The sequence below is a fragment of the Myodes glareolus genome, chromosome 2 (genome assembly GCF_982192425.1).
Source record: "Myodes glareolus chromosome 2, mMyoGla1.1, whole genome shotgun sequence".
Lineage (NCBI taxonomy): Eukaryota > Metazoa > Chordata > Mammalia > Rodentia > Cricetidae > Myodes > Myodes glareolus.
The window spans coordinates 97100226-97114790 of NC_142027.1; the positions used below are offsets into that span (position 1 = coordinate 97100226).

The window sequence follows — 14565 nt, forward strand, 5'->3', positions numbered from 1 at the left end:
AGAGGCAACTTTTGCCTCTCTCCCTTCCATTTCTTCTCTTCTATTAGCCCCTTCTCTCTCTCCCCTTCTTCCCCCCCCCCATAGCCCCTTACTCTTATACTGTTCCCAGCACCCACTAAATATGCTCTATATACCGGAGCTCTCTCTGCATGGCATATGTCTGTCTCTCACCCACAGTGGTATACCTCATGGGACTGGCCTTGGGTCACCCACGTCATGAATGATAACAATTATTATTGTTGTTACGTTTTTTAAAAAGATTTCTTTATTTATTATTTATACACACACCAAGAAGAGGGCACAAAATCTCATTGTAGGTGGTTGTGAGACATCATGTGGTTGCTGGGAATTGAACTCAGGACCTCTGGAAGAGTAACCAGTGCTCTTAACTCCTGAGCCATCTCTCCAGGTCGTTATATTTGTTTTTATGTAGCTTTGACTGTTTTAGGACTCAATATGTAGACCAGGCTGGTCTCAACCTCCCTCTCTGTGCCTCCAGGTGTGCTAGGATTAAAGGCATGTCATAAATTTATTTTTGTCTTCTCCCATTAGTCTATTCTGGTATACTGTCAGGCATGGGATTCTTCTCTCTCCTGTCATCCCTTCCCTGCATAGCCTAGGAAAGGGGCAAGATTTTTGTTAGCCGCCTCCCCCCTTTTTAAATCAGGAATACAGTCTATTATAATCAGATATAAGATTGTGGTTGTTCGAATGAGCTAACCCCTGCATTTTGGGGCATTTGAATACTTTAGTTCCCAGTTGGCGAGGCTGTTTGAGCAGGCTTAGGTCTTGTTGAAGGAAGTACATTGCCAGGGCCGGCTTTAGGTTTCAAAAGCTACTTGCCCTTTCCAGTACCCCTCCTCCCCACTTCCTGTTTGTGTTTTGAGATGTTAGCTCTCAGCTGTCTTGCTGCCATATCTGGCACTTGCTGCCACATTTCCTTGCCATGTCAGACTCCTGTCCTTCTGGAACCACAGGCAAAATAAACCTTCCTTCTATAAGCTGCCTTCGTCACTAGTGTTTCAGCCCGGCAACATATAAATAACAACAACATATAAATAACAAAACAGAGAAGCGTGAGTGTGCACAGAGGTTGAAGTACCCTAAAGTTGAAAGCTTTCTAAGAGAAAGGGTCACAGCTCTCTGTACAAGCTTCCATTGGAGAGGGGGGTCTTACGTTTGTTTTATCTGACTTAGCTAGTATTGACCACTGATATCTATTTGTACCTTATATCTTGTTTTTTGGGGTGCTAAGCTGGCCTATCTAAGGTACTACTGCTATTCTCTTCATCTCCTGACCGTTATCTTTATGCCTGTTTTAGGACCTTGAGCCGGCCAATTCATTGTTTTTTTTTTTATGTTATATTTTCAAGGGCCTGTTCATCAGTTCTTTCCAGAAGATTGAGTAACGTCTTCAGTTCCTCCCAGAACCAACCTCCATCCTAACAATAAGATTGAGGAATTTCTTTTAGCTGTTAAAAAAAAAATCCCATCCTTAACTTAAAAAGAAGCAGGTTCCTGGAAGGGGCTGATTCACATCGCCCTTCAGAAGCATGTATTGCTGTGTGATGAGGCCCTGCAGGGGACAGCGGGCCCAGGTCTGTAGAGAAGCATTCTTAGGTGATGCCACTGCATCAGTATGACAGAGGGCCTAGAAGAAAGGGACTCTTCATGTTTTCATGAGGTGCCAAGAAGTTCCACACCACTTGACTTGGCCTGGCCCAGCCCGCACAGAAGGGCAGAGAGGTGGGCACTAAGCAGTGACATATATTTATGTATCTTGCAGTTGCAAGAGGGAGTAGCCTTTCTTTTCTCACCGAGGCTGGAGTGCTCTGTCACAGCAGACACCTGCCAAGTCTTTATCCTAGGGGACAGATCGCAGCAGGCATGACCTGATCTCTGGCAGGGAAAGTGAGGGGTAGCTAGAAGGCCTGTGACCCACCATTTCTCAGGGGTGCCTTTCTCTCTTAGAACGCACCCACTGTACCTCGGTCTCTCTTATCAGTGTATTTTCTTTAATAAGTTTTCTCTCATCTTTCCTTTATCTGTTCTAGTTTGGCAGACACTTGAAACTCTCTGGATGGTGTTGTTCTCCAATAAGAGTGACAAGATAATTGTTGTAGTATTGCCTTTTCCTCCGGATATGCCATGACATTTTGGAGTAGACATTGCCTGTTTGGTGCGGGAGAATTATCTGTATTCTGTCAATCATGTATTTTAATAAAACGCTGATTGGTCAGGCAGGAAGTATAGGCGGGTCAACCAGACAGGAAGTAGAGGCGGGGCAATGAGAATAGGATAAGGCTAGGGAGGAGAAAGCTCCCTCAGCCACTCCTGCGCAGACCACTGAAGAGGCAACATGTAAGCTGTCACACTGAGAAAGGTACTTAGCCCATGTGGGTAACGTAGATAAGGATAATGGGGTAACATAAGTTATAAGAGCTAATAAGTAGCCTGACCAAATGGGCCAATCAGTTTATAATCTTATGGAGTCTTGTGTGTGATTTTCCTTGGGAGTTGCCAGTTGTGGGGAACCGGGCGAGACAGAAACCCCAACAAGCTGGCCCCGTCATGTTACACCTGTTAGCATGGTAACTGAAGAAGCAGGATAGTACAGTCGTGTCTAGGGATGTAATAACGGCAGTGATACTCCCTGATTAGAAAAGGGGGAGGACGATCGGTTTCTCACAGGGCATTCTATTTCCTCCTTCTGGCCCTCCTCTTCCTGGGAACATGTGATCTTGGGCGATTCTAGAACATACAAGAAGTGGAAGATTAACTGAAACCGGGACTTCCTGATGCAGCTTCCATGATGTCATCATCGATGACAGGGTGACACTTTGAAGTGATACAGATTTTGGGGGCCACCCATGCTCCTATAAGTAAGCTATATAAAACTCATTGGTTCATAAACACGGATGGACTTTAGTGGAACCCTTACTTTGGTTTGTCATTGGAAGTTTCGTGAGAAAGAGTGGACGTCACCCTTCAGGAGAGCTTTATTGGGGTTAGGGTCCTAAAGCGGAAGTTGGTCTTCAGGTCCAAAGAGGAGCTTCCTTAGGAGAGACGTACCGCCATGGCCACAGGCAGTCAGAATGGGCTCTTGAAGGGTGCTGTGAAACAAAACTTTTTCTGGGGACACAACACGCATGTTGCATGTCTACTCATTCCAGGGAGGGAGCCTAGGAGAGACCCAAGTACAGGTACCACCCAAGTCCAACTGGGGGTTACTTACAGGAAATGACTCAAAGACAGCTGCATCAACCACCAGCATGGGTGACAGCTCACAAACCGGAAACCTGGAGCCCAGTGCACAGCCTGTAGGAAGGAGAGTGTGCTTTCCAGGAGCCTCAGGTGGTCTAAACCTCTCCCAGGCAGCTCCGCTGGTTTCTGCTTTGTTCAGGCAGCTGGTCTAGTCTGAGTCTACCTTGCAGCTTTTCTCCCAAGAGTCCTGTGCAGCTCAGCTTCACCTGTCTGAGACGACCTCTCAGTTTTTGTTTACCCTGGCAGGGAGGGGCCTACTGAGTTTGGTCACTTTCAGGGACTTTCTGAAGCTATTTTAAGTTTCTTTTTCTTTTCTTTCCTTTTCTTTTTCTTTCTTTCTTTCTTTTCCCTTAACTTTCCTGCTTAAGGAGCTTCTCCAAAGGATGGAAAGTTTCCGCCTTGGAGAAAACTATTGTACTACAAAGGGAAAGAGAGAGAATCTTCTCTTCAAATCTAAGGAGTTGGTTTTTGGGATGGGAACTTCATACTACATAAACTAGTTTCACAGCACAGATTTAGAGATCTCCTCCCAGTCTCCTTTTCTCTACCTCTGGACCTTTCTCATGGGTGATTAGGTGGATTTTTGAGATAGTCAGAAATGACCAGGGAGTATCCCCTTCTAATTCTGTGTTGGCTCCATCTATTTGTTGATGGTATCTCCTTGTTAGAGTACTTTGACCACTATCTGAAACTGCTCAGTAACACATTTGCTTCAGGGAATCTTAATGGGTAAGAGGTAGGTCTACCTCTGTTGGGTGCCTCTTTTCTTAGAGGCCAGCTCTAGCTCTGGGCAGCAATTGGGGTTCACCTAAAACAGCTTTTCTTTTTTTTTTTTAAAGATTTATTTATTTATTATGTATACAACATTTCCTTCCATGCATGCTTGCATGCCAGAAGAGGGCACCAGATCTCACCACAGATGGTTGTGAGCCACCATGTGGTTGCTGGAATTGAATTCAGGACCTCTGGAAGCACAGTCAATGCTCTTAACCTCTGAGCCATCTCTCCAGGCCCTAAAACAGCTTTTCTTTTACTTATTTTCTTCTTCCTTCTTCCCTCCCTTTTTTCATCTTGCCAGTCTTTGCTCTACAGTTCCTTTCATTCTCTACATTGAAACTACAGCGTGAGACCCCACAACTTGTTTCATCTGTAAGAAGGCTCTGCAGATCTTCTCTTGGATGTTGCCATAGGTATGTGCTCATAGAGTGCGCTCCTCCTGGAGGTGAGGCAGAGAAGGTGGGTGCCAAAAGTCTCCTTAAGACAGGTAGGAACAGGTAAGTTTTGAGATTGGGAACCAGGTTTACTCTAAAGTCTCAGAAAAGAGGAAAATGAATACTTGTTTGTAAAGCCTTTGCTCGTCTACACGCTCCACAGCGAGCATCGGGCGAGGGACCTTCTGATGTCTAGTTCGCCTTAGAAAGGTAGAATGAGAGATGAAACAAGGAAGAGATGCCTGGGCCAGTGAATAAGGAAGCGAGGAAATAAGAGAGAGAGAGGGACGAACTCGGACAATAAAGGAAGGAAGGAAAGGAAGACAGAATGAACGAGGGTAGGAGCGATTGAGAGATGGAGGCAAGGAAGAAGCGAGGAGGGAACAAGAAAGGTGGTGTGTGAAGAAATAACTAAGTGATGAAGGGAATGAAGTAAAGCAGGGAGAAATGAGGAAATGAATGATGGAGGAAACGGGCAAGTGAATGAGGGAAGGAGGAAGGAGTGACGTAAGGAAAGTGAGGGATGAGTAAATGAATGCATGAAATAACGCGAGTGAGTGTAAGGAGGCAAAACGAATGAGATGGCAAATGAATGGGTGTGAAGAGACAAGCGAGCAAAGCTATGCATGAGAGATGAGTGAGGGGAAGAATGAGGCAAGGAAAAAGGGAAAGAAGGAGGACTCAGATCTGCACCTCCAAAAGGTACCTCATTGGTGGCACTTCTTGACCAGCGACCCCGCATCAGAGAATCCCCAGAACGGTCCTTCAAACTAGCCCCGCCCCGCCGGCGACCCCTCCCCCTCCCTGTAAGTCCACTTGCGTCTGCGCGGTGTCCCACGTGACGGTGAAGCTCCGCCCCCGCCTCCGGCCTCCCGCCTGCTGCGAGAGCGGCCTCAGCTTGCGGCAGCACCAGGTCAGCTGCGAGGCGCGTACCGTGTGGGCCCGGCCAGTTTGCGTCGCCGAGCTCGCGCTGCACACGGGGAATGGAGCGGGAGCGGGGTCGGCGGCGGCGGCGGGAGCGGGGATGGGGGCCAAGTACCTCGGGCGCCGGGGCCGGGCGCAGGCGACTGCCTGACGTGGCGGGGGCTCGGCGGGGCGACCCCCGGGCGTCCGGCGCGGGCCTGGCGCCGAGGTGCGGCGGCCGAGGCCTTCTCGCGGATGAGGCGGGCCGTGGCCGTCTCCGCCTGGTGGGCCAGGCTCTGTCGCCAGCCGCGGGTCCGAGTGTGGCCTTTGGCCAGTCCCCGACCCTCGAGGCTATGAGAGCAGGGATTGCAACAGGCGCCGGGGCGGGCCTGCCTGCCGCGCCTGCCGTGACCTCAGACTCTTGAGCCGCGGCTGTGTTTGCTGAGAGAAGCCAGAGAGTTCGCGCTGTCCGTGCAAAATCGCCGGGTTGTACTAGTTTAGATCATTTTAGATGCTGTCAGGCCGAACGAACCGACCGGGCGGGACGCAACGGGGCCACTGTTCTGCCCGCGGCTGCTTTCTAGGGTCAGGCCGGGCTCCGAGATGCTCCTAGTCTGCGGCGCCCTGGGAAAGCAGCCACAGAGCACGTCAGCACCCCTTGGAGACTCCCTCCTTGGAATAAGGACCCATTCCCTTCTCTGATCTTTTCAAACTGCTGGGTTTTCTTTTGTTGCACATCCTGCGTTGCACTGATGAAGATTGGGGTGCGTTGAGGACAGATATTGATTGGGAGTCCTTCAAAGAGTTGAGAATGCCTTTTCAGTAAACGATGAGTTGAAGATTCCTCTAAAATAATTTTTAGTGCACAACTGTTTGCAGTAGCAAACAATGGGAGGGAAACGAGATGTTTTGACAGGATCAAATAAGATCCCTTAAGTAAAACATGTTTATACAGTTGACTCTGGGAGGGGCATGAAGTTATAGACAGAAGTTAATGGAAAGCGGAGGAATATTGTAGACTTGCAGTCGTCAGAGTCTCCATGGGTTGTCTTTTATAAAAGTGTCTATGTGTGCCCGCGTGAAGGAGTGAAGGTGCCTTGGAGGCCAGCAGAGGGCGTCCGGATCCCTGGAACCGAGCCGCCTATGTGGGTGCTGGGAACGAAACTCCAGTTCTCTGCTAGATAAGTATGCGGCTCTTAGTTGCTCTGGCTCTTTTCTCTAACCCTAGCTCCTTCTTCTTTCTTTGTTTCTTTATGACAAATATCTACATATTCCAGGCAGACTTCAAACCTGTGGTCCTCTCATATCAGTACTCCTGAGTCAGGCCTGTGCCATGATGTCTGGTTGTTCCAGAAACCTTGGATGTTGTTGCACTCTGGGTTATGCTGAATTAATACTTTCCTTTCTTTTCTCTTCTTTTCTTTCTTTCTCTCCTGTTCTTTTCTTCCTTTCTTCCCTTTCCCCTTCCTCCCTCCCTTCCTTCCTTCCTTCCTTGTTTTGTTTTTCGAGACAGGATTTCTCTGTGTATCTTTGGCTGGCTGGAACTCACTCTTTAGACCAGGCTGGCCTCAAATTCACAGAGATCTTCCTCCCTCTGTCTTCCGAGTCCTGGAATTTAAGGCATATGCCACCACGACCTGCAAATTTCTTTTCTTGTACTTAGTAAATATACTTTGCCTGCCCAGAAGAGTAGTCATCCTATTTTACTATACTTGTTCTTGTGGTGGTTGTTTAGGAAGTAGACACTATCCATCCCATCTCAAGAGGGTAGACAGGCTGCTCAGATGACAGCTGTGGGACCCCATCCCTGCACGTGCGATGGGCTGGGGGTAAGTGTCTTATAAGGTAATTGGTCCTCATAGTCATCCACAGATGAGAAAGCCCTCTTGACTTCATAATTTGTGCTGGTGGTTTTGAGGAAGCTGAGGTTTGGAGGTAGCAGCCAAGTACCCAGACTGCGGTTATCAGATGTAGTCATAGGAGCTAACTCGTGAGATGCTTGTGAGACAAGCTGTCAAGGGTAGAGATGATCGATTCCCCACCAGAGCATATCTGTTGAGATGGTATGAAAATGCCAGGTAGATGTGATCAGCGAGGTCATGGCCAGCATAGGATTATGAGAAACAAACCTGATCCTGATTGGAGGATGTCAGAAGAACATTTTTGGTTTCCTGTCCATCCTGGAGAGAATGAGGTGATAGGGGAAATCTGTTGGAACAACATTCCTATGCTCTGACTCCAAACTGTGACCATGGAGTGAGATACAGGAGAAGAGTCAAGACCGAAGGATCTTACAAAACATAGACTTAAAAAGGAAAAGAGAAGCTGGGCGTGGTGGCTCACGTCTTTAATCCCAACACTTGGGGAGGCAGAGGCAGAAGGAGCTCTGAGTTCAAGGCCAGCCTGGTCTGCAAAGCCGGTTCCAGTATAGCCAGGGCTACACAGAGAAACCCTGTCTAGAAAAAGGGGGAGAGCAGTCATTGAGGCTAGGAGGTTTCGGATAGAAAATGTAGTGCACGATTGACACAAACAGACCAGTTAGAAGAGATCGTGGCTGGAGATGCCATTGGGAATGCATGTCCTGGGGAAATGAGTGGATTGAAGGAGAGGAGCCTTATTATAGGCAGAGTTTTCAGGATGGAGAGGTCCTAACCCAGAGATAGATGGTGGAATATACAACTCCAGTCATCTCTAGGGCCTTGTGAGAAAGCAGTCAGTTCAGGAGAAGGAAAGTGTGGGTGAGCCAGTAGAGACAGATGCAAGAGAGATGAGCATTTGTGATGGGAGCCGCAGAGGCTTGAGAACACAGAAGTCCAGAAGAGGCGTAGGTGGGTGGTAGGGAGAGTTGTGCCCCTTCAGTAGTAAGAAAGCTTTTGGGGCTAGTTTTGTGTTAGCATCTGTGTTTTTTTTTTTTAATTTTATTTTAAAATATATACACTTGGGGGCTGGTAAAATGGTTCGGTAGTTTAAGAGTGCTTACTGCTCTCACAGAGGACCTGGGTTCTTTTTCCAGTACCTCACTTGATGGCTCCTGACTACATTCCAGGGGATCCGACACCCTCTTCTGACCCCTGAGGGCTTACGCACACACATAGTGCACAAAATAAAAACAAATATTTATGCCTTACTTATTCATTTTTATTGTGTGTGTATGTGTGTGTACGCGTGTGCAACATAGTGTATGTGTGGAGTCCGGCCTTTCCTTCTATCTTTATTTATGTGGGTTTCAGACATTGAACTCGGGTGCCAGGCTTATAGGGCAAATGTCTCTACCCACTGACCTTTGTTTTCTTTTTTCTTTTTTTTTTTTAATTAAAGATGTGGTAGGGAACTGGAGCTGGTAAGTAAGGTGATGTGAGGTGGAGAAGGTTCATGGCTTACCAAATGGCTAAAAGAACATATGGTTGGCTACAGGCCCTATCTTACCTCCAGACTGGTTGCTTCCTGACCCCTAGTAGCTGACTGTGCACAGTTGTTTCTGGTTCATTCTGTGTATGTGTAGAGGGTTTTGAGATGGGATCTTCTCTACATATCCTTAGCTGTCCTGGAACTTAATATGTAGATCAGGCTGGCCTCGAATTCTCAGAGATCTGCTTGCATCTACCTCTCTAGTGCTGGGATTAAAGGCATGAGTCACATACCTGGCTTTAGAAGGTAATATTTAATTATTGTTTTGGGGGTTTGTTTGTTTTTTGACATAGCTCAGGTTAGCCTCAGATTCCCATTGCAGATGAGGATGACCTTGATTTAAAAAATGTATATTAATTATATGTGTGTTTATGTCTGTGTGCGTATGAGTACAGGTGCCCACAGAAACTAGACATCAGATCCTTCTAGAGCTGGAATCACAGACAATTGTGAGCAGCTTGACACGTGGGATAGGAATGAACTCTGGTCCTATGGAAGAGAGCAGTACATGCTCTTAAGCACCGAGCCAATGCTCTAGTCCTGCCCTCCTCCCTCAAAGATTTTGTTTGTTTGTTTGTTATTTTTTTTAAGACAGGATTTCTTTATGTAGCCCTGGCTGTCCTGAAACTCCCTCTGTGAGACCAGGCTGGCCTTGAACTCAGAGCTCCACCTGCCTCTGCCTCCCAAGAGCTGGATTAAAGGCACGCCTCACCACGCCCAGCAATAGATATATTTTTATTGTATGTGTGTGAGTGTTTTGCCTGCATGTATGTCTGTGCACTGTGTGCAGCCCTGGTTCCTGTGGAAGCCAAAAGAGGGCATTGGATGCCCTGGTGTTAGAGTTACAAACAACGTAAGGCACCATGTGGGTGCCAGAAATTGAACCCAGATCCTCTAGAAGAGCAATAGCCAGTGCTTTTAATCACTGAGCCATCTCTCCAATGCCTACTTATTTTTCTTAAAGAATTTCATTTTGAGCCGGGTGGTGGTGGCACACACCATTAGTCCCACAAGTGACCTACTCAGGAGGCAGAGGCAAATGGATCTCTGTGAGTTTGAGGCCAACCTGGTTTACAAGAGCTAGTTCCAGAACAGGCTCCAAAAGCTATGGAGAAACCCTATCTCGAAAAAACAAAAAACACCCCCCCCCCCCGCCAAAAAAAAATCATTTTGAGCCAGGCAGTGGTGGTACACATCTCCTTTAATCCCAGCACTTGGGAGGCAAAGGCAGGCGGATCTCTGAGTTCAAGACCAGTCTGGTCTACAGAGTGAGTTCCAGGACAGCTGGGACTACACAGACAAAACCTGTCTTAGAAAAAGGAAAAAGAAAGAAAAAAAAATGTGAAATTGTAAAGTGTTACTGAGGTGCATTGTTTAGCTTTAGGGATGTTAAGAAAGAACTGTTGTTAATGATAAACTCAAAGGTCATGTAGGTAGCCTTGGCTGGCCTGGAGCTTGCTTGCTATGTAGACCAGGCTGGCCTCAAACTCAGGGTGGTGGGATTAAAGGCTGAGTCTCACCACATCTGGCTCGTTTTAGTATTCTTGTTTGAGCTGTTTCTCAGGAAGGGGAGAATTTCTGTAGGACATCTTTTGGTGTCTTGTCAGTTACACTGAAGTTCTTAACTCAGCCAGTGAAAAATAAACCTGATCGTGGGAGTGAGGCTTCCTCTTCTCCTCTGTTCTCTTACTTTCCCTGTCTTTCTCTCCTGCCTCGTCTCAAATACTCTTCTGAGTCTAGTGCTCAGGATCAAATGCCAGGCAAGTACTTTGCTGAACCACACCCCTGTCCTCTTCTTAATTAAGTTTTCTGCCCTTGAGTTTGTGACCTTCCAGTCTCTGCCTTCCAGGTGTCTGGAATTATGTTTGTGAGTGATCCTGCTAGCCCTAGGATACTTCTGTTTTCCTGCGGTGCTAAAGGTGGCACCATAGGATGAAGACCTCGGGGGTACAGAGACCAGGTTATAAGACAGAAGGCCACGTGGGACCGTGGCTGGGAGGAGGCCGGGAGTAGAGGTTTGGGATCATGGGAAGTCACTGCAGCAGGTGCCTGAGTGCAATGCCATCAGCCTGTGTGGCAGCATGCCAGCTGCCTACATGCTCAGTCCTTGCCTCTTCTTTCTTGCAGCTGACTTCAGTGGTGAGGGGCTGCTGTGGCTGTCAGGATGGCAGAGGAGCAGGACTTTGCCCAGCTGTGCAAGTTGCCAACACAACCCTCCCACTCAAACTGTGTGAACAACACCTATCGAAGCACACAGCACTCCCAGGCCCTGCTCCGGGGCCTGCTTGCTTTGCGAGACAGTGGGATCCTCTTTGACGTTGTCCTGGTGGTAGAGGGGAGGCACATTGAGGCTCATCGAATTCTGCTGGCTGCATCATGTGATTACTTCAGGTAAGCTGCCTACGTTTAATGTTGTTTCATTATGGCACTCTCATACATGTCTGTACTGTGTTTGGATCAGATTCCCCTTACTACTCTCTTGTTCCACTCCCAGGGATCTCTTTCTTCTTCCCTCCTAGCCCGCCTACTGTTTTGCTTTGTTTTGTTTTTGGTGACCCACAAGTGTATTAGGGTCTCTTAAAGGAGAGATGGGAGAGAGGTTATTTTAGTGACATGAGTACTTACTGGTGTCTATACCACTTCAGAAAATGTCACAAAAAAAAAAAAAAAGGAAGGAAGAAAAGATGTCTTCCCCTCACTCAGCAGCTGTTGACTAACTGCCTATAGATCCTCAAGGAGGAATGCACCCCTCCCTTGTGACTGTTTCTGTAGGGCCAATAATAGGCAGTCCTAGCTTTACCAAGCGGAATTACTGGCACTGGAGGTGGCTGGATCTTCTATTTTTTCTGAGGCTCTCCACAGTCTGCTGTGGAGACTCCATCAGCCAGAAGAGTGTTAAGAGCATGTTCTCATTTTTCAAAACTGGATCATGACTAGGTTGACTTACAATGTTTTGGGGTTTTTTGTTTTGGTTTGGTTTTTTAAGACAGGGTTTTTCCATGACTTGAAACTCACTCTGTAGACTAGACTGGCCTCCAACTCAGACATCTGCCTGCCTCTGCCTCTCCCTCTGCCTCCCCAACACGCCTGGCTTTTGAGGTGCATGTGTGTGTGCGTGCATGCGTGTGTGTGTTCGTGCACGTGTGAGTGTGTGCTTCTTTTTAACTTTACTGTGGGCTTAAAGCCTTGGAAGTTGAAAGAATAATGTGTGATGAGCATAATTGCCATCCTTGCCACATTACTTTCCATCTCTTTTTATGCACATACCTACTTTCAAGACGTTATGACACTTCACCCCTCACCCCATTAAAATGCCATCCAAGAGCTTTATGCAAGTCACAGCCATTCCTCTGATATGCTCTGAATGCTAAGGCCCAAAGCTAGAAACGTATCACTGTATAGACATTATCTGTCTATAGAGATGCTTAAAATCTCTTTTCCCTGGCCAACTGCTTTCTGTCTTATAATTCCTCCCAGGAGGAGATGGAAGCAATGCCACTCCTTCTAAGGTCCTAACAACAAACGGGGGCATGATTTCATTGAACTTCACCCTGGGGAACCAGGGAGTTTATTGGGTTTTTCTTCAGAGCATAGAAGAGGTGTTACTTACAGGAGTGTGGGTGATCCTTCCCCAACAGTTAACACCTGAAAATCTTTACCCAGCAGAGATGAGGCTTCCTTGTAGTTGCATAGATGGAACCCCTCTCTAGGCTTCCCCAGTGTAGCTAATACTCCTGGAACCATGAACAATTAAGGCAGTGTTGCATATAATGGGAGGTAGAGAAGGTAGGGTGCTCAGGTGGGGATCTCATGACCCTCCATCCCTGCATGGCTGGGGGATGTAAACAGTCAGTAAGCCCAACTGGAATAATCTTTTTACAAAGAGGTTCAGCTGAATACCCCATGATGACAATTACTTGATTTGTAAGAAAGTCACTCCCAGCAACCTCCCATCAATCATCAGGCGTTAGCCTTTGGCCTTTCTAATAGGCTCTGTAATCCTTCTAGTATTTCTTGGGGCTTCTAGCATGACCCCATGACAATATTTGATACAATATAGCTATATGGGAGAAGAATGAAAAAATTGACTTATGATTGTAGAGATAGACAGAAATCCCAGCTGAAAAATTTGGAATTCCAATGATGTGACTCAGGGCAAATCTGAATGGTTGAAGCAGGAAGGCTGACTGTGAATTCTCAGTGTGAGGTTCAAGGAGTTTGGTATAAGTGCAAAGGCCAGAGAGCCTGACCTGAATTCTCGTGTCTAAAGTCAAGAGATGGGATTGGATCTTCCCCATTTAGTCCATTTAGTTCATGCCAGTCTCTGCGAGAAAAAGGTGTTGCTCTAGGCATCCTTAATCTAGTCACATTGACACCAAAAATGAGTCGTCACATGCTGGGCATGGTGGCACACTCCTTAATTCCAGCACTCAGGAGAGAATGAATGGGGGTAAGAAGTGATGGTGAGGCTCTGCCCCTGCTACTCAGGCAGCTATAGGTGAGGTGCAGGTCAGCTTCCAGTCCTGTAGCTGTTGGCCTGCCTCTGCCTCTGCCTCTGCCTCCTGAGTGCTGAGATTAAAGGTGTATGGCACCACTTCTTGGCTCTTTTAAGTTTCTTAGGTGGATTTGTTTATTTCTTTGTTTCTGCCATGCTAGAGAATGGACCAGGGTCTCATTCATGCTAGGCCAACATTACAACCTGATTTCTGTCCCTAGCTGCTTCTTTTAAGTGTGTGTGTGTATATATATATATAAAATCATAAATTGAGTTTTGATTTACAGGAAAGTGGTAAATGTTAAAGAATTAAATGTTTTGTTCTGAGCCTAGTACAGTGGTACTTGTCTGTAATCCTAGCACTCAGGAGGCTGAGGCAGAAGGATTATGAGTTTGAGGCCAGCCTGGGCTACAGAGGGAAATGCTTCATAAAACAAACAGCCATTTTTTAATTGTTGGGTTTTGCTAGAAATAAAAATAAAACAAACAAAAAAAGATTTGTATGTTCTTTTTCTTTGGGGATTTTTTTTCCTACTGGTTTTCATTTTTGAAATATATTGATTCTGCATAGTGGCTGAAAGACAAGCGCTTTGCCATCAGCCCGAGTCTATCATTTATGAGCATTAACAGGAAAGGTCAGACAGCAAGACTTTTTGTTTTGTTTTTGCTTTTTGGGACAGGATATTACTATGTAGTTCTGGATGGCCTGGAACTTGCTATGTAGCTTGACTCACAGAGATCTGCCTCCTGAGTGCTGGGTTTAAAAGTGTACACAACTACACCTGGCTTGATCTGCATACTTTTATCTCTAAATACTCTAGTATGTCTAGGGATAGTCTCACACATCTATAGTACCCTTTTCAGCCTAAGAAAGTTTAGCTGGGCTGAGTTGTAACTCTGGAGTGTTTGCCTAGCATGTATGAAACCCTGAGTTCATCCTTAGTACCATTAAACTGGGCATGCTGGTACCTTGGGTGGGTAGTAGAGGCAGAAGGATCAGATCATCCTCAATTACGTATCGGGCTCTAGGCCACCCTGGGTTATCTGAGACTCTGTTTCCAAAAGGGATGTGGAGAGAAAAGTTTAAGCTAAATTATATGATTTCTTCTGATACCGAGTCTTAATAGCCTTCAAATGTCTCCGAGCCTGCTCCCACAACCCTCATTCTAGGTCCAGAAAGGACCATGTAGTAGCTTCTTCTGTTACTATTATTACTGCTCTTTTTTCCAGCCCAGGCTGTCCTTGAACTCCTTAATTGTGCCTCCATTATCTCAGTTCTGGGGT

General features: G+C 46.6%; 1 protein-coding gene and 1 long non-coding RNA gene across 3 annotated transcripts in view; one reads left to right on the plus strand and one right to left on the minus strand.

Moving 5' to 3' along the window:
- Window positions 1-293: 293 nt before the first annotated feature.
- On the minus strand, window positions 294-3320 carry LOC146895522 (uncharacterized). Its single transcript, XR_015000221.2, has 3 exons — window positions 3236-3320; window positions 2942-3113; window positions 294-2751 (listed from the first exon to the last, which is right to left on the minus strand). It is a non-coding gene; the product is annotated as an uncharacterized LOC146895522 (long non-coding RNA).
- A 2002-nt stretch (window positions 3321-5322) lies between these two features.
- Window positions 5323-14565, plus strand: part of Klhl22 (kelch like family member 22) — a 35701-nt gene continuing 26458 nt past the window's right edge. Inside the window, exons 1-2 of one of the 2 annotated variants that reach the window (XM_048452341.3) lie at window positions 5323-5388; window positions 10914-11177. In XM_048452341.3, the coding sequence (XP_048308298.1) occupies window positions 10951-11177 (227 nt within the window). In that variant the 5' untranslated portion in view covers window positions 5323-5388; window positions 10914-10950. Of the gene's footprint in view, window positions 5389-6424; window positions 6564-10913; window positions 11178-14565 lie in introns of those variants that run through there. The other variant, XM_048452339.3, reaches the window with a different exon arrangement.